Source organism: Oryx dammah, unplaced genomic scaffold (assembly GCF_014754425.2).
Source record: "Oryx dammah isolate SB20612 unplaced genomic scaffold, SCBI_Odam_1.1 HiC_scaffold_2, whole genome shotgun sequence".
Classification (NCBI taxonomy): domain Eukaryota; kingdom Metazoa; phylum Chordata; class Mammalia; order Artiodactyla; family Bovidae; genus Oryx; species Oryx dammah.
In genome coordinates this window covers 92,633,308-92,659,284 of record NW_024070186.1, presented here as the reverse complement: position 1 = coordinate 92,659,284, position 25,977 = coordinate 92,633,308, and the positions used below count along the sequence as shown (strand labels likewise).

At 39.3% G+C, this 25,977-nt stretch overlaps 1 protein-coding gene across 1 annotated transcript; it reads left to right on the top strand.

Annotated features, from left to right (window-relative positions):
• Positions 1–549: 549 nt before the first annotated feature.
• TEX55 (testis expressed 55) lies at positions 550–8,429 on the top strand. Its single transcript, XM_040265631.1, has 4 exons — positions 550–1,758; positions 2,481–2,627; positions 6,241–6,303; positions 8,418–8,429. Exons 1-4 carry the CDS (start codon positions 550–552, stop codon positions 8,427–8,429), a joined length of 1,431 nt encoding a protein of 476 aa, XP_040121565.1.
• The last annotated feature ends 17,548 nt before the right edge of the window (positions 8,430–25,977 follow it).

The window sequence follows — 25,977 nt, the reverse complement described above, 5'->3', positions numbered from 1 at the left end:
ACTGTTTGTAAAGGCAGTATTTTTTAAGATTTTTTGGTTTTCAATTAGAGTTTATAAAGAAAAATAACATTTAGCAGGACCGTTTACAATGACAGTACCCAGCAGTAATATACTCTGCTCTACAACTGTGGTTACACAAGTAGCCAATGATGTTTGATGGCAGCGGTAACCTCTGTTCAGGTATGCCGCCCTCGTGTGGTTGGACGCGTATTCTGTTGATTCCAGAGATACCTGTAGGATCCTATTTCACACACAACACTCTGGGCCTCTGCAAGAAAAAAAAACAAGGAGGGGAGCGCACTAAGGCACCATTTCAATTTCACAGAGCCCTGAGGCCTGCTCACTGGGCGGTGGCGACACCAGCCTGTAGTCATCCCCTCTTCTTGGGAGAAGGTGAACTGAGCTCGCATCTTGAGCTGGCATCCACGCTGAGCGCCCAGAGGCAGCTGGTCCCCAGGCAGCCGCAGGAAGTCCCGCTCACTGCCCGACACTCACTAGCATTCGCCAGCATGCCTGGAAGAACCAGCGCTGAGGCCCAGAATAAAGCCCATGGGCATTGTTATCATTCGCAAACGCTCTGATGGTTGCCTAGACGACCCAGGTCCGGCCCCACCCACAGAGTCTGGCAATCTAGACCAGTCGGGTACCAGGCAGAAAATGGAAGAACCTCCAGAAGAGGCTCCCACCGAATCCTCGGAAATCCAGAGACCAGCCAAGCCCCCAGATGACAGCCACACAGATGGCCAGGAAGACAGCAGGCAGAACCAGTATGAAGTGGAGGCAGATGACCGGACTGACGACAGAGCAGCTGACCAGACTGCCCAAATGGTGTCTGGCCTGGCTGAACCCAACATAGTTAATCGAGCTGACCACAAAGTAGATGAACACATGGGAGAAAGACCATCTGATCAGGCTGACCTCAGAGCATCTGACCATGCTAATTTTGCCAGTGGTAGAACATCCGGTCAGGCTAATCAGAGGATGTCAGAAGAGATGGACAGCAAGGCATCTAGCCAAGGTGATCGTGTCAGGTCCGAACAGACTGACAACCAGATGTCTGCTCTGGCTGAACAAGGTCCTTATGAGCACACTGAACGGAGAATGTCCAGCCTAGCTGAGAGAATAGCTTCTGAACAGTTTGACCAAAAGCCATCTGTGGCATCTTTACAAAGAGCCCACGGGCAGAGTGATCACAGAATGCCCCGACCAGCCGACCAAAGAACTGCTCAACAGATCGAAAGTAGATTGTCCGGCCTGATTGAGAAAAAAACTTATGAACGAATTGATCAGAGACCATCTGACCAAGCTGACCACAGAAGAGCTGCAAAGGCTCACCTCAAAGTGCATGACCAGGCTACTAAACCAGCTGAACACCCTGAGACTGACGCTGACAAGGCTGGTGGCGAATCTGACCAGACTGATGGCTTACTGGACGAAGAGGATGATTACACAGAAGACAACCTCTTTGACTACAGAGAACAGTCTAATGACGAATTATTCAGACAGCTTGGCTACGGCAAGGAAGAAGAAGAGGATGACTTCAAGGTGCAGCCCTGCAAATTTGAGCCTAGCCAGACAGATGCCAGCGTATCTAAGACTTCCATTGAAAGTGAAGCTGACCTGCGAGTCTTCATGCCATTTGATAACAGTACTTTCCAAACAAAAGAACAGGCCTACTCTGAAAAGTTTCCCTCCATTTCATCCAAACTGGACTATATCATCAGTCGAGAAAAACCTCAGCCCACGGAAGTCGAGCCTGTAGGTTAAAAGGACATTTGATACCCACCTGGGAGGTTGGGCTTCCCTGGTGGGTCAGAGGTTAGAGCGTTTGCCTGCAATGCGGGAGACGTGGGTTCGATTCCTGGGTCGGGAAGATCCCCTGGAGAAGGAAATGGCAACCCACTCCAGTATTCTTGCCTGGAGAACCCCATGGACGGAGGAGCCTGGTGAGCTACAGTCCACTGGGTCACAAAGAGTCGGACACGACTGAGCGACTTCACTTTCACTTTCACTTTGGGAGGTTGGAGATCAAGCCAGGGTTCTGGGAGAGGATTCAGGAAGGCAGGAGTAGGGTGGGAGATAACGAGATGGGTTGTCTTCTCAGCTACCCTAAGTAGACCATTCAGGCAGGATCAATGAACCAGGATGCAGGAATCCTGGGTTTCAAGTCCTGGTTCTGCTGCTAACCCGGGGAAACTAACTCATTTCCCCTCTCTGAGCTTCTGCCAAAGGAAAGGAATTTGGAGTCCGTTGGATCTCTGTGAAGGGAAAAGTAGACTGGCATTGTTTAAGGCCTCTCTCAAGACCTGAGGTACATTACATTGCCTGGAGGATAAGCCAGGTCTCTCATAAGGTCTTTAGTTTCTAGAGTTCAGATCCCATCAATACCAAATTCCACTGATAACATCAACGGTACCAACAAAACTTCCAGGGAATTTTCTATTCATTAAAGACTTTCTTGGGGGATATTTCCATTTTAGGACGATTTTTCATCATACCAGGAAAGAAGGATTTCTGACACATACAGTCAACCTTATAAGAGGCGATTCCCTCCTATAGTATATGAAGATCCTTATCAAGTTTCACTTCGATACATGGAGAAACACCACATTCTGCAAATATTCCAGGTAAACCTCTCGATCTCTTTTTAAAATGTGAGTTTTAAAGTAATTATAATATAAAAGACAAACACTGACCTGGCTCTGAAAAGGTACAAGAAACGGTGTTTGCTATAAAAAGGATATAATCTTAGTGTCGGTCAGTAAATGCATTAAGAGTATTAATCTAAGATAGTAAATGATAAACACCAAATGAATGATTCTTACCATAATATGAAGCCCTTTAGAGGAATTAAAGATTTGATAGGTTGGTTGCTAGGGGAATAAAATTGGTCAAGGGTTAAAGTTTGAGCTGGACTGAAGAAGGAGGGACAAAATATTGGCAATTAAAAAGGCGAGAAAAAGATTTCCCAGGCAGGAATATAATACTTTCAAAAGTTGACCAACTTGTGGCTATCTAAGAAACCACATATTTTTTTTAATGTGGAGCATTTTTAAATTCTTTATTGAATTTGTTACAATATTGCTTCTTATTATTTATTTTTTGGTTTTTTGGCCACAAGGCATGTGGGATCTTAGCTCCCTCACCAGGGATCCAACCCATACCCCTCTGCATTGGAAGGCGAAGTCTTAACCACTGGACCACCAAGAAAGTCCCAAGAAACCACATAAAAATGAAGTAATTAGAAGTTGCTTCTACAACTTACCAAGAAATAATCTCAAAAATATACAAGCAGCTCATGCAGCTCAATACCAGAAAAATAAACGACCCAATCAAAAAATGGGCCAAAGAACTAAACAGACATTTCTCCAAAGAAGACATACAGATGGCTAACAAACACATGAAAAGATGCTCAACATCACTCATTATCAGAGAAATGCAAATCAAAACCACAGTGAGGTACCATCTCACGCCAGTCAGAATGGCTGCTATCCAAAAGTCTACAAACAATAAATGCTGGAGAGGGTATGGAGAAAAGGGAACTCTCTTACACTTTTGGTGGGAATGCAAACTAGTACAGCCACTATGGAGAATAGTGTGGAGATTCCTTAAAAAACTGGAAATAGAACTGCCATATGACCCAGCAATCCCACTGCTGGGCATACACACTGAGGAAACCAGAATTGAAAGACACACGTGTACCCCAGTGTTCATCACAGCACTATTTACAACAGCTGCTGCTGCTGCTAAGTCGCTTCAGTCGTGTCTGACTCTGTGTGACCCCATAGACAGCAGCCCACCAGGCTCCCCTGTCCCTGGGATTCTCCAGGCAAGAACACTGGAGTGGGTTGCCATTTCCATCTCCATCTCCAATGCCTGAAAGTGAAAAGTGAAAGTGAAGTCGCTCCATCATGTCCAACTCTTAGCGACCCCACGGACTGCAGCCCACCAGGCTCCTCCAACCATGGGATTTTCCAGGCAAGAGTACTGGACTGGGATGCCATTGCCTTCTCCTTTACAACAGCTAGGACATGGAAACAACCTAGATGTCCATTGGCAGACGAATGGATAAGAAAGCTGTGATACATATACACAATGGAATACTACTCAGCCATTAAAAAGAATGCATTTGAATCAGTTCTAATGAGGTGGATGAAACTGGAGCCTATTATACAGAGTGAAGTAAGTCAGAAAGAAGAACACCAATATAGTATATTAACACATATATATGGAATTTAGAAAGATGGTAACAATGACACTATATACAAGACAGCAAAAGAGACACAGATATAAAGAACAGACTTCTGGACTCTCTGGGAGAAGGTGAGGGTGGGATGATTTGAGAGAATAGCATTGAAACATGTATATCACCATATGTGAAATAGATGACCAAGTTCGTCTATTTGAACTGTTTCATCTGTATGAAACAGGGCACTCAAAGCCAGTGCACTGGGACAACCCAGAGGGATGGGATGGGAAGGGAGGTGGGAGGGGGGCTTCAGGTCCGAGGGACACGTGTACACCCATGGCTGATTCATGTCAATGTATGGTAGAAACCACCACAATATTGTAAAGTAATTAGCCTCCAATTAAAATAAATTAATTAATTTTTAAAAATTAAATGAAGCTATAGTTCTCCTTTTACCTATCTGTTGATGCCTAATGACAACTATCTGAATGAAGATCTAGAATTACTTAGAGTCAATAAATAATCCACTGATATACTATTATGATTAAAATTATATCAACTGTCAGAAAAATCGCTTTTAATTCTTGAAATTACAGATCTTACTGACCTCAGGATATGGAGCTGGAACCTTCCTTAAAGTATGACATTCCTTGACCAATATAGAATTATATATTATCACATTTAAAAGTTTTGTTGCTTTGTGGATTGCTTTTGTTTCTGTTTTCCTTGCATGTGTATTTTAATGTTAATATTATTACCCAGCAAGGCATATACACATATATAATAACATACATACATAAAGTAACTTCTTATCATGTGGTTATAAAGTTGTAAGTAAGAATGAATGCTTAGTCGCTCAGTCCTATCTGACTCTTTGCGACCCCATGGACTGTAGCCTGCCAGGCTCCTCTGTCCATGGGATTCTCCAGGCAAGAATACTGGAATGGGTTGCCATGCCCTTTTCCAGAGGATCTTCCCAACCCAGGAATTGAACCCAGGTCTCTCACACTGCAAGTGGATTCTTTACCGTTTGAGCCACCAGGGAAGCCCAGGTTAGAATGGCCCACCTCAAATGAAAACATTTAAGCTGGAAGAATTTAAGTTTAAAGAAGTAGGATGTAGAGGAAAGTGCACAAATTGTACAATCTATTAGCCCAAGTCTCCAAGCTAAATTTGCTCCTTCTCACCTTTGTAATTTGGAGATTACCTAATTTCTGTGAATCTCAGTGTCCTCATATAACAGGGATAAGTGATCTTTACTTTATTAACATTATTCTAAGCCCCATCTTTCTTTAAAATGTCCTTTTGTGGGAGAATACTAACTGCTGGGCTTTCTGGCTTTAACAAAGAACTACTAATTGTTAAACTGAAGGACAGAAGCCCTAGAAAGTAGAATTTTAATCATTCTGTAAGCAATTTTCTTCATCTGTCAAGAAAAAACAGTGCTTATGCATTGAACATTGTTATAAGAAAAACTAGTTATAAATGTGTTCAGTAGAAATATATGTGAAATAATTAATGAGCATGCACGCATTAAACAGATCAGAATACTTTATATCAGAAATTTGCCGTATTGTTATTCCCTGCAAATGAGAATTGTTTACTTTATTAATAATTTTTGTTATTCAACAGCAACAAAACGTATGAAAGTGAGTCTCTGAAGTCTTTGATATGTTTTCTCATATATAATTGCAAACACAGAACATCATTTTAACCTTTTAGAATCAAATGCCTTAGGAAGTTTCTATGTAAAAATCAGTGTTTTAAAATTTTTACTCGAAAAAGTTTCTTTCACTGTTCTTTGAAGTAAATTATTTATTGATTTCTCAGTCTAGCAAAATCACAATTCTCAAAATAAAAACTTCCTCCAAAACCTTCTCACTACCTCTTTGATCTTAGAAACTAGAAAAATACCCACTGCTATTTATTACTAAATCTTTATTCATCCACAATTTACCTTAATTTACCTAAACTCATCAGTAGTAAGGAAGTATAACCTGACCACGTAAGTTTAGTTCAGAACCATAATGTAATGTCTTTCTCTCTCTCAGCAGATCACTGAAAACTTAGTCTATGAAAAGCCAGAGGACCCCCTGAATTTTATGCTGTGCCAGGTATGGAATAGGAGAAAAAGAACAACCTTGTTATTCTTTCTGTTATAAAATATAGCACACATACAAGCGTACGAAACGTGTGCAACTCAGTCTATGATCATGAAGTGAGCTATCTGTAATTGCCATTCAGGTTAAAAAAAAAAAACAACTAAACATTGTCAGCATCTGAGAAGTCCCCTTCGGTTTCTTCAAGGTTATCACTTCCCACAAAGGGACTATTATTCTGACTTTTATGGTAATGACATACTCACTTTTCTTTTTAATTTTGCCATGAAACATAAATCATAAAATGCTTTTGTTTAGACTTGTCAGATTTTTGAAATTTTTATTTTATTTTATTTAGTGGTTAAGAACATGACTTCTAGAACCAAACTGCTTTATTTTTTAGACTTAAAAATATTTTTAGCTTTAAATTTTTATGCAATTTTTAAAGCTTATTTTCCATTTACAGTCATTACAAAATATTGTCTATATTCCCCATGTTGTACAATACATGCTCGAGCCTGTCTTATACCCAGTCATTTGCCCCCTGCCCCTACATTGGTAACTACTAGTTTGTTCTCTGTATCTGTGTAGACTTGTCAACCTTTTAAACTTAATATAAAGGGAACCATGTAGTAGAGATTCATTTGTTCATTCTTTTACTCAAAACTGTATCTGTGAAATTAATCCATGCTATTGTGTGTGGCTGTAGTTCATTTATTTTCATTGCTATATAGCACTCATCACTTGAAATGCCACAAGTTATTCATTCTGTGATAGATATGGACCTTCAGGATAACCTATTACAAAACTTTTCCCTAGGAACTTTCATGGGCATGTCTCTTGGTACACAAAAATACACATTTCTCTTGGGTACATACCCACAAGAGAGAATGCTGGATTCTAAAGTATATGTAGCTCAGCTCTAGTAGATTACATCAAATGCTCTTCCAAGGAAATTTCATCAATTTACACTCCCACTAGCAGTGTGTATTAGTTTTAGTTGTCTTACATCCTTACCACTTATACCCAACAACATTACCAATCTTTTCAGCATTAGCCCTTTTAATGGATGAACAGTAATAAATCATTTCAGGTTCAACTTATTTCTCCTGAGTACTAAAGCAGTTGCATTCTTTTTCATTTGTTTACTGGCCATTTGGAAATATTTCTTTTTTATTGTCTTTTTAAATCATTTGTAACAGTTTTCTATATATTCTGGTTATGAACTCTTTGTTGATGTGTTTGTTACATGTATCTTCGACTCTTTGCCTTCGTATTTTATCTCTTAAAGATATCTTTTGATGAACAGGAATTTTTAACCTTTATATATTCAAATTTATTTTATTACTTCTGGTGTCCTATATTAAAAGTGTCTCCTTAGCCCAAGCTCCTTACCTTAGTCCTTGTATTATCTTGTAGAAGATAATACAAGCCCATCTTTTTTATAGGTTTTGTTTTGTTTTGCTTTTTACATTTATATCAAATCGGTTTGGAATTGATTTTGTGTAGGATGTGAGGTGAGGTCAAGCTTTATTTTCTTTCAAGCAGACATCCAATTGACCAAGCACCTTATAGAAAAAGACAGTACTTTCCACACTGTTTTTTTATTTGGCTCCTCTAGTATATTTGTTGATCCTTGCTCCACTACAAGAATCTTTTAGTTAGAATGCCCCATAGTAAGTCTTAATATCTACCAGAACAGGTCCTCACATCTTACTCTTCTTTTAAAGTATCTTGGTTGTTCTTAGGTGTGTGCATTTCCTTTTCAGCATTTAGAATTATTTGTCAAGTTACACACACACACACACACACACACACACACACACACACACACTAGCACACACTGAGGGGATTTTGTGGGGAGATTGCTTTGGCTCTGTTGATCAATTTGGGGAGAAGTATTGAATACCAGCTTGAAACAATAAGCTTTATATCTTCTCCATTTATCTAGGTCTGTAATTTCTTCCAGTATCATTATTATTTGCATAAAGATTTTACATATCTTTTGATGGATTTATTCATAGGTATTTTATAATTTTGATGCTATTATAAATAGAAACCTTTAAAACTTCAGGTTCTAATTTCTGACATACAGATGTGTAACTAATTTTTCTTGATCTTATTTGCAGCAACCTTGTTAAACTCAATATTTCTAATCAAGCACTTGTAGATATTTTGGGTATTCCACATATACAATCATATCATATTTAAACCTTTCCAATCCCTATCCTTTTCCTTCTTTCTGTCTTATTGCATGTCTTATAACCCCCTCAGATCTACCTTCATCTCTTCTTTACCCTGCAAAGAAGATAATCTGCATGGACTAGATGAATAGGCTCTCATTCTTTTTGATTCACAATGGGTTAAGCCAGTGGAAACCCTGGATAAAGATGGCAAGGAGGAAAGAGGATGAGATCAGATTTATTCCCCTGTCCTTTTCTCCATGATCTATCTGTCCTGAGTTTTCTGGAAGTCAGTGGTTCTCTTAAAGCATCTTACTTTATTCAGCTCTTTTCTCCTGAATTACAGTAATGTTCCCTCCTCTTGACTTTCAGTCTCAAAGTTCAGTGTTTCCTAGCTTTGGATTATTGCATTATCTCCTGTGACTACCTAATGCCTACTTCTTTAAAAACAGTTACCTTTTTTGAATAAACCTCTTTGAATTTTTCTGTTTTGAAAATACTGTTTCCTGTTGGAATCCTGACTGATACAGAACACTGGTTAGGGATCTCCAGCAGAATTAATGTTGAATAGAAGTAGCTACAGTGGTTTACCTTGCTGGCACTCAATCTTTAAAAAAAAAAATTCTTATTTAACCATTAATTATGGTGTTTATTGTGCTTTATAAATGCTACTAATAATATTAGGGCAGTTCCCTTTATAGTCTGTTTTCTGAGAAGTTTTGCCATGAATTATTAAATTTTTTCAAATTATTTTTCTATATCTATTGAGATGATTGTATGATTTTTCTTCCTTCTGGTAATATGGGAAATCATATTTTCATTTTTAAAACTTTTCAAGCATACATACAGAAAATTACAGGGATCAAATCTGCACAACTTGACTATCACTACTTCAACAGAGCCAGGAAATCACCAGTCAGGTCAAAAGATAGAAAGTTCTCATCTCCTCAGAATCCCACATGGTGACCATTTTCCAATCACTCCCCTTTCTTTTCCAGAAAATAACCACTATTCTAACTTCTAGATTAGCTTGAAGCTTTGGATTTTATATAAATGGAACCTGATAATCATACTATTTGTGGGCCGGCTTCTTTTGAGCTGACTGTGGCTCAGATCATGAACTCCTCATTGCCAAATTCAGACTTAAATTAAAGACAGTAGGGAAAACCACTAGACCATTCAGGTATGATTTAAATCAAATCCTGTATGATTATACAGTGGACGTGACAAGTAGATTCAAGGGATTAGATCTGATAGACAGAGTGCCAAAAGAACTATGGACGGAGGTTTGTGACATTGTACAGGAGGCAGTGATCAGGACCATCCCCAAGAAAAAGAAATGCAAAAAGGCAAAATGGCTGTCTGAGGAGGCCTTACAAATAGCTGAGAAAAGAAGAGAAGCTAAAGGCAAAGGAGAAAAGAAAAGATATACCCATTTGAATGTAGAGTTCCAAAGAATAACAAGGAGAGATGAGAAAGCTTTCCTCAGTGGTCAGTGCAAGGAAATAGAGGAAAACAATAGAATGGGAAAGACTAGAAATCTCTTCAAAAAAAATTAGAGATACGAAGGGAAATTTTCATGCAAAGATGGGCTCAATAAAGAACAGAAATGGTATGGACCTAACAGAAGCAGAAGATATTAAGAAGAGGTGGCAAGAATACACAGAAGAACTGTACAAAAAAGATCTTCATGACCCAGATAATCATGATGGTGTGATCACTCACCTAGAGCCACACATCCTGGAATGTGAAGTCAAGTGGGCCTTAGGAAACATCACTACAAACAAAGCTAGTGGAGGTGATGGAATTCCAGTTGAGCTCTTTCAAATCCTAAAAGATGATGCTGTGAAAGTGCTGCACTCAATATACCAGCAAATTTGGAAAACTCAGCAGTGGCCACAGGACTGGAAAAGGTCAGTTTTCGTTCCAATCCCAAAGAAAGGCAATGCCAAAGAATGCTCAAACTATTGCACAATTGCACTCATCCCACGTGCTAGTAAAGTAATGCTCAAAATTCTCCAAGCCAGGCTTCAACAGTAAATGAACTGTGAACTTCCAGATGTTCAAGCTGGATTTAGAAAAGGCAGAGAAACCAGAGATCAAATTGCAAATGTCCACTGGATCATCGAAAAAGTGAAAGAGTTCCAGAAAAACATCTATTTCTGCTTTATTGACTATGCCAAAGCCTTTGACTGTGGATCATGACAAACTATGGAAAATTCTGAAGGAGATGGGAATACCAGACCACCTGACCTGCCTCCTGAGAGATCCATATGCAGGTCAGGAAGCAACAGTTAGAACTGGACCTGGAACAACAGACTGGTTCCAAATTGGGAAAGGAGTACGTCAAAGCTGTATATTGTCACCCTGCTTGTTTAACTTACATGCAGAGTACATCATGAGAAATGCTGGGCTGGATGAAGCACAAGCTGGAATCAGATTGCTGGGAGAAATATCAATAACCTCAGATATGCAGATGACACTACCCTTATGGCAGAAATTGAAGAAGAACTAAAGAGTTTCTTGATGAAAGTGAAAGAGGAGAGTGAAAAAGTTGGCTTAAAACTCAACATTCAGAAAACTAAGATCATAGCATCCAGTCCCATCACTTCATGGCAAATAGATGGGGAACCAGTGAAAACAGTGACAGACTTTATTTGGGGGGGGTTCCCAAATCACTGCAAATGGTGACTGCAGCCATGAAATTAAAAGACGCTTACTCCTCGGAAGGAAAATTATGACCAACCTAGACAGATATTAAAAAGCAGAGACATTACTTTGCCAACAAAGGTCCATCTAGTCAAAGCTATGGCTTTTCCAGTAGTCACATATGGATGTGAGAGTTTGACTATAAGGAAAGCTGAGCGCCAAAGAATTAAAGCTTTTGAACTGTGGTTTTGGAGAAGACTCTTGAGAGTCCCTTGGACTGCAAGGAGATCCAACCAGTCAATCCTAAAGGTAATCAGTCCTGAATATTCATTGGAAAGACTGATGCTGAAGCTGAAACTCCAATACTTTGGCCACCTGATGCAAAGAGCAGACTCATTCGAAAAGACCCTGATGCTGGGAAAGATTGAAGATGGGAGGAGAAGGGGACAACAGATGAGATGGTTGGATGACATCACCGACTCAATGGACATGAGTTTGAGTAAACTCCAGTAGTTGGTGATGGTCAGGGAGGCCTGGTGTAGTCCATGGGGTCACAAACAGTCAGACATGACTGAGCGACTGAACTGATGTTTCTGGGATTCTCTCATCTTGTGCATATTATTCATTCTTTTTCATTTTTGTATTCTGTATTCTGAGTTAGACGTTTGATTGTTTCTTTTTTTGGGGGGGTCGTTATGAGTAACGCTGTGGTGAACATTCATGTACTTGTCTCTTGGCGCACATGTGCACGAATTTCTATTGGGTTCAGACCTAGAAGCGTAATTGCTAAGAAATAGGTTATTGACAGAAGTTCAGCTTTAACAGATGGCTGACCAAAAAGTTTTCCAAAATACTCAGACAAGTTTACACTCCCACTTAAAGTGGTATTGTTGTAGTTTTCTTCATGTTTCTTATGCTGTGGTGCTTTGAAATAAGAAAGTTAGTTATGGGCTTATGGTTTTCAGCATATTTGGAAATTTGGTAGCCACTGTTTCTTCAAACACTTATCTATCCCATCCCTCTCCTCTGGGAGCTCCAATTACATATATATGGGGGCAGTTGCAGTTGTCTCACAATTTCCTAATTCTCTGTTAATGTTTTTTAACTCTTTTTTTCCCCTTTCCATATATCAGTTTTCTATTGCTGTCTTCAAGGGTATTGATCTTTTGTTGTGCAGTATCTACAGTACACTTTTCATCCCCAATTTAGTTTTTATCTTTTCTGTAGTGTCAATATCTTAACTTTTTTAACATAGTATAGTTATAATAATTGGTTTTGGTGCTTGTTTTCATGTCTGGTAATTTTTTTATTGAGATATAGTTGACATATAACATTGTGATAGGTAGGTGTCCTGGAGTCTCAGATGGTAAAAAAAAAATCTGCCTGCAAATGCAGGGGACCCAGGTTTGATCCCTGGGTCAGAAAGATTCCCTGGAAAAGGGAATGGCAACCCACTCCAATTTCCTTTCCTGGAAAATCCCATGGACAGAGAAGCCTGGTAGGCTATAGTCATTAGGGTCACAAAGAGTTGGACATGACTGAGCGACTAACACTTTCACACTGTCACTTTCATGCCTGGTAAGTTTTGATTGGTGCAGTATATTATAAATGTTACCTTAGTAGGTACTGGATTTTCTTTTTTTTTTTTTTTTGGCATTCATGTAAATATTCTTGGACTTTATTTGGGGACCCAGCTGATTTAGTTGGAAACAATCTGATTCTTTCCAGCTTTGCTTTCAAGATATTTTCTTGAGTGAGGCAGAACAGTGTTCATCTTGGACTAAGTATTCCCTACTCCTGAGGCAAGACCCTTGTGAGTACTCTACCCAGTGCCCCATGAATCACGCTAGGTTTTCCAGTTTGGTGATAATAGGCAATATCCTTGGCTTGGTTCTTTCCACGGTCTCAGGGGTTTCCTCACACACGTACTGATCCACACACAGGGCATTATTTCAAGGGGAACTTCTGCAGATTTCAGAATTCTTTCTGCGCAGTTCTCTCCTCTCTGGCACTCTGTCCTGGGAACTGTAGCTACCACGCTTTCCTCAGGATCTCAGCTCCATCTGCTCAACTTAGGGGTCTGCTGAGGTCTTCTTGGGTTCACTTTCCTGGCCATGAGGCCAAGAAGCTTTCTGAAGACAATAGATAGAGCACTCATAAGGCTCACTTCATTTCTTTCCTGACTCTCACAGAGCACTGTCCTTTGTTGCCTAATATCTTGAAAACCATTGTTTCTTATATGTTGTTCATTTTTTTAGTTGTTTTAAACAAGAGGGAAATCTGGTCTTAGAGGAAATAGGAGTTCCAGACCTTTGGGTTTTAATGTTTTTCATCTATTTTGAAATTTTTGGCAGCCAGTATTTTTTCAAATACTGTTTCTATCTCTCCCCCCTTACCCCCTTTCTTCCTCTTCAAGGAACAAAATATGTTCTGGTTGTTCGTTTTATGCTGCTTGTCTGTAAATTTTCTTCAACTATTGAACATTTCAAACATGCAAAAATAGAAAATAGTATATTTACTCTCCGTGTGCTCCTTGCACTGCAAGTCCTAGCCAGAGCAATTTGGCATAAATAACTACTTTAAATTAAAAAAGTAAAAGCCTTCCAAATCAGAAAGGAAGAAGTAAAGATTGTCTTTTTCATTTAAATGAGTTGCATTCTCGGAGGAGCCTGGTGGGCTGCAGTCCATGGGGTCCTGAAGAGTCAAACACGACTGAGTGACTTCACTTTCACTTTTCACTTTCTTGCACTGGAGAAGGAAATGGCAACCCACTCCAGTGTTCTTGCCTGGAAAATCCCAGGGATGCGGGAGCCTGATGGGCTGCCGTCTATGGGGTCGCACAGAGTCGGACACGACTGAAGCAACTCAGCAGCAGCAGCAGCAGCAGCAGCAGCAGCAGCAGCAGCAGGTTTTCTGTAACTAGGATAATTTCGATTGTATCTTGAACATCATAAATATTGTGCTGTGCAGATTGTGCTCTGTCATATTCTTCTGACAAGTGATGATGTGCTTGTGTTTGTTTACCTGGCTGTTAACATGGTTAGATTTGAACTGTGTGCACTCTCTTGCCTTCCGTGCTCACTTCTTTTTGCTACTGCTAGTTTGAATCTGACCTATGAATGCATGATTCAGAAGGCAACCTAAGGCTTGTGCAGAGTTCATGCACAGACCTTCCCTCTTTGAGGATTCCCTCTCACTCTTCAGCATCTGACATTTGACCAGGCCACTTTCTGTGATTTTTCCCTCCAGAAAAGCAATGGGTTTTCTATCAGAGTTTGAGGTATTCTGGTGCAGCCACAGCTATGTCTGTGGGTCATGACTGTCACTGGGTCAAAATTATGAACACTGAGGAATTCATTCCATGTTGATCATTTGTTCTACATTTAGACTCCTCTTCAAAACCTGCCTGTATTTGCTTAGTGTCCAGAACCTTCATGTAGTTGTTAGACTTTTTGTTTTCTTTCAGTTTGCAGGCTTTTTCTTTTGGATGAGGGTTTGTATTTTGTCTACAGTACACAGGTGTTATTTGAAGAATTCATTTTTTTAGTGTTTCTTCTTGCGTATAGGAAGCAGATCTTCATATATTAAACTATATATTATTAATATATAATATATCTTCACATATTAAACTATATATTATTAGTATATAATATATGCTCTTACGGTTTTATCACATAGATTTAAGTGTGTGGTATTTTTACTTTATTTAGTTCAAAATAGTTTCTAATTTTCTTTATGATTTATTCTGCAACATATGGATTTTTGGATAGTAGATTGTTTATATAAATACCTAAATATTGGTTTCTTGTTGCCCTTTGGTTATTGATTTCAAAGTTGATTGCACTTTACTCCTAGAGCAAGATTTCAAATCTTTGAAATGTATTTACTTGCTTTATGATGCAGCATATAAGTTAACTGTTGTGAGTGAATTAATTGGGATTGAAAAATATTTATTCTTCAGTTATTGAGAAGTGTCTAAATACATCCACTGGATCAGGTTTGTTAAACATGTTATTCAAGTTTTCCAATATTATTATCAATTTATGCTTTATATATGTAATTGAGGCTATGTTATTAGGTGCTTATAAATTTAGGTTCTTATATTTTTCTGGTAAATTGAATTTTTTATCATTAAGAAGTATAACATGGACTCTAACTACCCTTTCCAATATTGTTATAGCTACACCAGATTTATTTTACTCAATGTTTAAATGGTATATATTTTCCATCTTTATGACTTTTAACTTTTCTCTGTCCTTACGTTTTAGACATCTTTCTTATAAATATTAATTGCATATATTATAATTTTTATAATTATTCAAATCAGGCAAGCTTTTAATTACAGTAGTCCTTTTATATTTGATGTTGTTAAAGATATATTGGGGTTTGAATCTATGCTATTTGTCACACCTGTTTTGTTTCTTTTCCTCTACTTTTTGTCTTCCTTTATTGTTCCATTTTTCTATTTAGAAGTTATACTCCGTTTGCTTTTTGGTTTTACATTGAGGTGATTTTTTTTAATTAATATGCTTTATTTTTTAGAATAGTTTTAGGTTACAGAAAATTTAAGCAGAATGTACAGTGAATTCCCACTTACTCCCATCTCCTCCCCCCATTTCCTCTATTATTAATATTCTGCATTATTATGGTACATTTGTTACAATTGGTCAGCCAGTTTGATACATTAACTAAAGTTCATGATTTACATAAAGTTTCTTCGTGTATGGGCTTCCCTGGTAGCTCAGTTGGTAAAGAATCCACCTGCAATGCAGGAGACCCTTGTTTAATTCCTGGGTCGGGAAGACCTGCTGGAGAAGGGATAGGCTACCCACTCCAGTATTCTTGGGCTTCCCTGGTGGCCCAGGCAGTGAAGAATCTGCCTGCCATGTGGGAAATCTGGGTTCAATCCCTGGGTTGGGAAGATTCCCTGGAGAAGGGAACGGCTACCCACTCCAGTATTCTGGCCTGGAGAATTCCATGGACTGTATAGCCCATGGAGTTGCAAACAGTTAGGCACAACTCAGTGACTTTCACTCTTTGTGTTTTACATTATAGGTTTTGACTAACGTATATGCTATGTATTTACAGTATCATACAGAAAAAGGTCACTACCCTAATAATCTTCTTAATATTATACTTTTAGTGGTTCTCCTTGAGTTATCAAAAGTCAATATAAGGATGTCTATATTTTGATTTTCTATATATTTTAACCCTAAAAGATATGATAGTACCAAGTAGATCAAAACTTCGAGTGGAAAAAAAAGTTTTTTTCATTCTCCTCAGGTACAGGACATGATACAAAACAGGAAGGAAAGTGAAACTTACAAAGAATGAATCTCTCCTCAACATTGTTTACAACCATCGGTGTCAACACTATGTTCTGTTGCCCACTCTGAAAAATCATTTTTGAATGGTCATTGTAGTGACTCTGCCTAAATATGTTTTTATTTTTTAAGTAAATGCTGAGTATCTTTGTAAAATTCATAGAGCAGTTACAGATACTTCTGGCTAATCATACAAAACATATACACGTATACTTATCCGTGCATTGATATTTCAATACTCATTCCTCCAAAGCACTGAACAGAAACATGTTCACAAATCCCAAAGAGGATAAAGAAAAGAATATTAGCAATTTATATGCAGTTCCCCAAAGCATACAAATCCATCATATCTCAAAGCTGTTTATAGAATTTTCAATCAGAAAATGTGCAGAAAATAATTTGTAACAGTACTTTTAGGAGATAATTGGTGTAAGATCTCTTTCCTTATTTCTTAATACCTCCAAGATATTTTTACTATTTTCCCCTTGACCCTGCCTGTTATAGTCTGACATTAGTGGATGCAATTTAATCTATTCCTTGGGATAGTCTTCTTCTGATTTTTAACCTACAGCAAAACTCAAACATGTTATACTACTCTGTACACACCTGTGGGAGAGGCAGAATGTCACTTCCTTATTACCTTTATCCTCTGAAGAGTGTCTACATTGTGTGGAATGTGCAACCAGTCAAACTGGTATTTAAAAGCTAAAAACCTTGACGAGGTCTACATGGTCTGAGAGTAGCCAGCAATCATAACTGAGATGATCATATGATACGACTATTGTCTGAACCTTTCATTTAATTTCTGCTTGAGCATTAAAACAGACTTGATTGTTCATATTGTTTCCTGGTGACTGGGTGTAATTACGTGGTATATGACAATGAATTAAGCTCCTGTTTGAATAGGCATGCACAAATCCCTTTTTTATACCTGAATTTTATGTCTAACAATTATATTTTTAAAATCTATGCTTAGAACTTCAAAGTTTCTTTCGTTTTTCCTTCAGTTGTCCATAAAATGTGCCTGTGCCCAGACTCAATAAATGTTCTCCAGGCAGATAAGCCCTCTTTCTGTTGACTGTTGGCTAGCAAAACTAGGTGAAAGCTGATAAACTTACAGTGAACCTGTGGGAGAACTTTGAGAGACATGACTAAGATATAATTAATCAGCTGGTAGAACAAAATTGACCCAAATATTGAAGGGTCAACAATATTCAGTTCAGTTCAGTTGCTCAGTTGTGTCCGACTCTTTGCGACCCCATGAATCACAGCACGCCAGGCCTCCCTGTCCATCACCAACTCCCGGAGTTTACCCAAACTCAAGTCCATCGAGTCAGTGATGCCATCCAGCCATCTCATCCTCTGTCGTCCCCTTCTCCTCCTGCCCCTCAATCCCTCCCAGCATCAGGGTCTTTTCCAATGAGTTAACTCTTCGCATGAGGTGGCCAAAGTATTGGAGTTTCAGCTTTAGCATCATTCCTTCCAATGAACACCCAGGACTGACCTCCTTTAGGATGGACTGGTTGGATCTCCTTATAGTCCAAGGGACTCTCAAGAGTCTTCTCCAAAACCACAGTTCAAAAGCATCAATTCTTCGGCACTCAGCTTTCTTCACAGTCCATTTCTCACATCCATACATGACCACCGGAAAAACCATAGCCTTGACTAGACAGACCTTTGTTGGCAAAGTAATGTCTCTGCTTTTGAATATGCTGTCTAGGTTGGTCATAACTTTCCTTCCAAGGAGTACGCGTCTTTTAATTTCATGGCTGCAATCACCTTTTGCAGTGATTTTGGAGCCCCAAAAAATAAAGTCTGACACTGTTTCCACTGTTTCCCCACCTATTTCCCATGAAGTGATGGGACCAGATGCCATGATCTTAGTTTTCTGAATGTTGAGCTTTAAGCCAACTTTTTCACTCTCCTCTTTTACTTTCATTAAGAGGCTTTTTAGTTCCTCTTCACTTTCTGCCATAAGGTGGTGTCATCTCCATATCTGAGGTTATTGATATTATTAGTGATCAAAGACTTGGATGTTATCAGTAACATCTGAAATTACTGAATTTAGTCCATTGGTTTTTCAGCCCTAACACTTTGCTGTGTTCCATGAAGCAGATCACCTCAAACTACTCCTCCACAGTCACTTCAGCCCTTCTCACTGGCAATCTATATGCATTTCAGAGCTGTCCTTTGACCTTTCACAATGAGGCAGTGGGCCAGAGGGGATGCACTTGGTATGGTCCAGTGCTCCTGACCCAATATGTTTGACTGAAAGAAGAAGGGATAAAATGGAGATCCAGCCTCACACTCAGTGACTCAGGCTCTCTCTTGAGCCTGAGTCAATCAGCAAAAAGTATGTTCAGTTATGAGTCCCTGCGTGGTAGGAGGTAGTTCCAGACCACAAGTATACATGAAAGGTGCAACTCTGGTTGGAGCTGGCTGTCCACTAGAAAAGGAAGAGGAGTCCCTGCCTTTTCAGAGTAAAACTGACAGAGGACAGGATACACAGGGAAAAAAAGGTAATGGGAATAAAAGTTTCGATGTCAGAGCAAGCAGGGCTCATAAGTATGACCTCCCTTGAAGGAATCAATCCCTTAAGAATGCTTCTAAAAGAGGAGCTATTCCTATAGATATGAGGTGTGAGTGCCTCAAATGTTATTGAATGAGATAATATGGAAAAGCACCTACAAAAGTACCTGGTCCTGTAAGTTCTTATTATTTTAGTAATGTTATTATCAATAGTAGTGATACTAGATTCTTCCCTGAGCAATCCTGTTGACCCTCACTCACTGTCTTCCTCCATCTCCTCACAGTAATTGAGAATCTAGCTACTAAAACACTTTTCTGGGGCACATCCCTTTCCCTCCTCCATTTAAAGAATAAACATGACATCATTTGTCATTAAGGAAATGTAAACCAAACCACAATGAGGTGTTACCTCACATCCCCTGGGATGGCTGTAACCAAAAAGACAGATAATAACAAGTGCTGACAAAGCTGGAGAGAGATTAGAATAGTCATACTGCTAGTGGAAATGTAAAATAGAGCAGCTGTTTTGGGAAACAGTTTGGCAATTCTTCAAAAACTTTAACATTATCTATGACTCAGCAATTCCACCCTTAGGAATATATCTAAGACAACTGAAAATATATGGCCATTTAAAAACTTGTACAGAATATAAAATGGATACCCAGCAAAGACATATTGTGGAGCACATGGAACTCTGCTCAATGTTATGTGCCAGCCTAGATGGGAGACGGGTTTTGGGGAAAATAGAGATATGTATATGTATGGCTGAGTCCCTTTGCTGTTCACCTGAAACCACCTTTAATCAGCTACACCCCAATACGAAATGCTTTTGGTGTTAAAATTTTAAATTAAAAAAAAGAACTTGTACAAGAATATTCATAGCAGTGTTCATAATAACCCCAAAGTGGAAATAATAAAAATGCCCAGCAAGTGATGAATGGATTTTTTAAATGTGATGTTTGATAGATGAATGGATAAATAAAAATGTGGCTTGTTTATACAATGGAATGTTATTCAGCTTTGAAAGGAATGAAATTCTGACACATGCTGCACCATGGATAAACACTGAGGACATTATGCTAAGTGAAATAAGCCAGTCACAGCAGGATAAATACTGTGTGATTCTACTTCTATGAGGTATCTAAAATAGTCAAATTCATATAGAAAAAGTAGGATGGTGCTTATTAGGGACTATGGGAGGGGAAATGGGGAATTGTTTTACAGGTAGAGTTTCGGTTCTGCAAAATAGAAAAGGTCCAGAGATCTGTTACACAGCAATGTGAATATATTATACTTAACTCCACTGAACCTTACACTTAAAAATTGTTAAGATAGCTCAGGGCTGGTGCACTGGGATGACCCAGAGGGATGGGATGGGGAGGGAGGTGGCAGGGGGGTTCAGGATGGGGAACACATGTACACCGATGGCAGATTCATGTCAATGTATGGCAAAACCAATACAATATTGTAAAGTTAAAAAAAAAAAGGTTAAGATAGTAAATGTCATATGTTTTCTACTACAACTTTTAAAAATTAAAAATGAAATATATATATATACACACATACAATGGAATATTGTTTGGTAATAACAAGGAATGAAGTATTGATATATGACTATGACTTGGATGAAACTTAAAAGCATGCTGTGAAGTGAAAGAAAGCCAGTAACAAAAGGCCACATAGTATGTGATCCCATTTAGGTGAAATGTCCACGTAGGCAAACCCACAGAGATGGAGAGCAGATAAGTAGTTACCAGGGGTAAGGGAGAGGGAGTGGTGGGGAGTGAATGCAATGAGAAGGAGGTTTCTTTTGTGGGTGTTGAAAATGTTCTAGAATTAGATAGTGGTAATGGTTGCACAATTCTGACTGTCCTTTACCACTGAATTGTACACCTCAAAAGAGTAAAGTTTGTAGTATATGAATTATATATCCATAAAGTTTTTTTTAATTAATGTGAAGATTAATGTTTTAAGTCCATTTATGACACAGGAAAGTGAAGGAGAATAGCTATGAGGCTCAGACACAATAGAAACAGGAAGACTCAGGCTTCTGGAATTATTCTCCTATTTCCCCCACTCTTTATGAATTCGCTTGTCTTACTCTGGTCTCCTGCATGTGTTTCATTTTCTTTTAAATTAGCATTCTGTTCTTTCATGTTTGTGAGTGTGTTTCCAGCTCACTGAGATATAATTGACATATATTAATAACATTGCATAAGGTTAAGGTGGACAATGTAATGATTTGATATATGTATGTATTGGGAGATACTTTCCATAATAAAGCTTCCTATTATTTCTTTCTCCCTTTTTTTACTGTATGATTCCATTTATTTTAAATTCTGGATCATGTGAGCTAACCTATAGTGGCAGGAAGAAGATCAGTGGTTATCTGGGGGGAAGGGGGCAGGAGCAAGGATTACAAAGGCATTAGGAGGACTCTTTGAGGAGTGACTGATTGGTGGTTCACCATCTTGATTGACAGGATGCTCCCATGGGTGTGTATATGTCAGAACTGATCAGACTCAGTTTTACTCACCCTATCTCTTCCACTTACCTTCTTTTGCTGTTATGGCATCAACTTTTGTGTTACCGCTGTGTAAACCACCTATTCTTATGAATAGAAAGTGAGTACGTAGGTCTAATAATGTCTGTGATGTTTTCGTGCTCACATGTGTGCACATAGTTTTTGCAGAAGGGGGACGTGGGCAGGCATGGTTGCCGATGGCTACGCACGTGTGCTTGAAACGTCACGCCAGTTATGTGGCTGGAAACATTATAAAGCTAGAACTCAGACAAAGAGAGTTATATCCTTTTAGGTGGCAAATAAAATGTGTGCCAGCACCTTATTAGGCTCTGAAAAGGCTATTTTGTTTCTTGTAGTATTAGGAGAATTTTCAGTGAGTTGACACCAGATAGACAGTGGCTACTGTAGCTTATTCTTATGAACAGATAGGAGTCCAATAGGGCAGAGTTGAGTTGTCTGCCTAATTCTATGTTTTTAAATTTTTTAAAATGCCCAAAGCAGTCCTCCTGAAACTCCTTTAAAATTACAGTCAATATTTACAAAAAGAAATGTCTATTTTAATACTCAAAGCAAAAGAGAGAGAAACCTGAGATTTTTATAATTTCTGGAGACAGAAATCAGATGGGACCCAATAACGGATAAAGCAGGACAGCTGACCCACCTCAAAACCAATAGAGGCGATTAACTGTAGGTGTTTCTCCAGGCAGAGCCTCAGACAGCTCCAGACTCAGAGTGGGCAGGTACAGGGGAGAGTAGTATGCTCTGAGTAATAAAGGACTCCTCCTTTCTTGTGACCTTAATGCTTTATTTTAGTTGCCTACCACTGGAGCTACATCTTGTCATCACCAAAACTGCCCCACAATGAAATCATGCATGAAGTCAAACCATGCTTCCAACCATGACACTGAACATGGAGAATTTCATAGAGAAGATTTATGTCAAATTTTTATGAGAAAAACATGGGGATAATTGTCCAACCTCAAAATTGTTCAACCATAAATTGATCAAATTTATCCATGCAATAAAATTCCATGTGTCCAATTAATGTTGCTGTAATTATTATTTAATTATTTGGATCTACCCCATAACATCAGAGAAGGCAACGGCACCCCACTCCAGTACTCCTGCCTGTAAAATCCCATGGACGGAGGAGCCTGGTGGGCTGCAGTCCATGGGGTCGCTGATGGTCGGACACGACTGAGCGACTTCACTTTCACTTTTCACTTCCATGCATTGGAGAGGGAAATGGCAACCCACTCTAGTGTTTTTGCCTGGAGAATCCCAGGGACGGGGGAGCCTGGTGGGCTATCGTCTATGGGGTCGCACAGAGTTGGACACGATTGAAGTGACTTAGTTTAGCTTACCCCACAACATATAACAACATACATACAAAACCATATATATGGAAAAACATCTATTTCTGCTTTATTGACTATGTCAAAGCCTTTGACTGTGTGGATCACAACAAACTGGAAAATTCATCAAGAAATGGGACTACCAGACCACATGACCTGCCTCCTGAGAAACCTGTATGCAGGTCAAGAAGCAACAGTTAGAACTAGAGATGGAACAACAGACTGGTTCCAAACAGGGAAAGGAGTATGTCAAGATTGTATATTGTCACCCTGCTTGTTTAATTTATATGCAGAGTATATCATGAGAAATGCTAGACTGGATGAAGCACAAGCTGGAATCAAGATTGCTGGGAGAAATATCAATAACCTCAGATATGCAGATGACACCACCCTTATGGCAGAAAGCAAAGAGGAACTAAAGATCTTGATGAAAGTGAAAGAGGAGAATGAAAAAGTTGGCTTAAAGCTCAACATTCAGAAAACCAAGATCATGGCATCTGGTCCCATCACTTCATGGCAAATGGATGGGAAAGCAATGGAGTGACAAAATTTATTTTGGGGGGCTCCAAAATCACTGCAGATGATGACTGTAGCCATGAAATTGAAAGATGCTTGCTCCTTGGAAGAAAAGTTATGACCAACCTAGATAGCATATTAAAAAGCAGAAACAGTAAAGTTATAACCAATCTGGACAGCATATTAAAAAGCAGAGACATTACTTTGCCAACAAAGGTCCGTCTAGTCAAAGCTATGGTTTTTCCAGTGGTCATGTGTGGATGTGAGAGTTGGACTACAAAGAAAGCTAAGCGCTGAAGAATAGATGCTTTTGAACTGTGGTGCTGGAGAAGACTCTTGAGAGTCCCTTGGACTGCAAGGAGATCCAACCAGTCCAGCCTAAAGCAGATCAGTCCTGGGTGTTCTTTGGAACGACTGACGTTGAAGCTGAAACTCCAATACTTTGGCCACCTGATGCGAAGAGCTGACTCATTTGAAAAGACCCTGATGCTGGGAAAGATTGAGGGCAGGAGGAGAAGGGGACGACAGAGGATGAGATGGTAGGATGGCATCACCAACTCAATGGACATGGGTTTGGGTGAACTCCAGGAGTTGGTGATGGACAGGAAGGCCTGGCGTGCTGCAGTTCATGGGGTCGCAAAGAGTCAGACATGACTGAGTGACCGAACTGAACTGAACTGAAGACAGCATATTAAAAAGCAGAGACATTGCTTTGCCAACAAAGGTTTGTCTAGCCAGAGATTTGGTTTTTCCAGTAGTCATGTATGGATGTGAGAGTTGGACTATAAATAAAGCTGAGCGCTGAAGAATTGATGCTTTTGAACTGTGCTATTGGAGAAAGACTCTTGAGAGTCCCCTGGACTGCAAGGAGATCCAACCAGTCCATCCTAAAGGAAATCAGTCCTGAACATTGATTGGAAGGACTGATGCTAAAGCTGAAACTCCAATACTTTGGCCACCTGATGTGAAGAACTGACTCATTTGAAAAGACCCTGATGCTGGGAAAGACTGAAGGTGGGAAGAGAAGGGGATGACAGAGGATGAGATGGTTGGATGGCATCACCGACTCAATGGACATAAGTCTGAGCAAGGTCCAGGAGTTGGTGATGGACAGGGAAGCCTGGCGTGCCTCAGTCCATGGGGTCACCAAGAGTTAGACATGACTGAGTGACTGAACTGAACTGAACTGAATCTGGTTTGAAAAGATTCATGTTTTCTCCCCACATAATCCTAGTAATAGAACATACATTGCCTAAGATATGAATGGAAACATGTCCTTGTTTGTATCCTTGCTAGTTTACCACAAAGATTTCCAAAAGAACACATTTTTAATAATTTACATATTTCTCTGTAACATAGATCATTTATAAATATAGGAGCTACCAAAAAGTCATTCATATCACATCATCCATATAAAATCCTGGTATATTTAATTTCTTTCTAACTTTTTAAAATCTTTTTCTTTCTAACTTTTAAATTCACTTACATATACATACTTAAAAAAAATACATATACATACTTAAAAAAAAGTGTGTTGAATTGTACAAACTATTTTATAACCTGCTTTTTTCATTTGTAGTATTTAGGAAGTATTTGGCACTTCATAAGTTCTTGATGCATATTTATATAAATAAATATTGAATAAATAAATGAACATATTTCCATGTAATGGAAGTGGTTTTCTGTGACCTCATTTTTCCTATCACAATTGCACAGAATGCCATTGTGTGAAAAATTCTCTCCCTAACCAGGCCCTGCAGAGCTGAGGAGAAATAAGTTGTGTGATGGACACAGAGATGCCCCGTGCAGGTGCCTTCAAGGGGGAACATGCTGCCCAGCTCCTGAGAGTACCACAGCTCCTGTCTCCCCTGCCCACCCACTTCAGGGACAGCCTTTGTTACAAAAAGCCAAATTCCCAGGGCAACCTGTATCTAAGGACTGATTATAAAGGGAACCAAGGCAGAGTGACTGTAACAGGCCATCTTCCTCCAGGGTTTCCTAGGCTGTCCCACCTGCATGGCATATTGACCTCCCTCTCCACCCAACCTTGTTTCTTCCCTCTCCCTTCTCTCTTCCCTGGGTATTTACTCACTAATAAATGCACCCTGTACTCAGTCTCCAAGTCTGTTCCTGAAAAACCTAACCTGTTAGAAGGATGGTCCTGACCCACGAGAACCCCAAAAACATTGATTAAGGCATTGAGTAAATCCTAACAGCACTGCCACGACCCATCACTCACACCAGGCTAAGTAAACTATCATGCATGTATCCATGGTGTGTTATGCAACCACTGAAATAAACATTTTCTTCAGACATTGTTGGTGCTGGTGTATGACACATGGCTCCAGAGGAAAGGAGGAAAGAAAAAGGGAAGGGGAGAGAAGAAATGGAGAAATTAATTGGATAACAGGGGATGATTGATTGAGCCCTTTATCTCTCAACCTCTTTGTTTCCAGGTCTCCTGACCCTTATCAGTCTTTGGACCAACTCAGTGTGGCGTTCCTTGGGTAATTCTTATCCCCATAGACATAGCATCTGGAAGTTACAGAAACTGAAACTAGACATGACCCTGGACACATAAATGTGTACCAGCATGACTGAACAGTCAG

Coding starts and splice junctions, on each gene's coding strand:
- TEX55 (XM_040265631.1), top strand. CDS start 550: ATGGGCATTGTTATCATTCGCAAACGCTCTGATGGTTGCCTAGACGAC. Junction 1,759..2,480: donor AGCCCACGGAAGTCGAGCCT/GTAGGTTAAAAG, acceptor TTTCCATTTTAG/GACGATTTTTCATCATACCA. Junction 2,628..6,240: donor ACATTCTGCAAATATTCCAG/GTAAACCTCTCG, acceptor TCTCTCTCTCAG/CAGATCACTGAAAACTTAGT.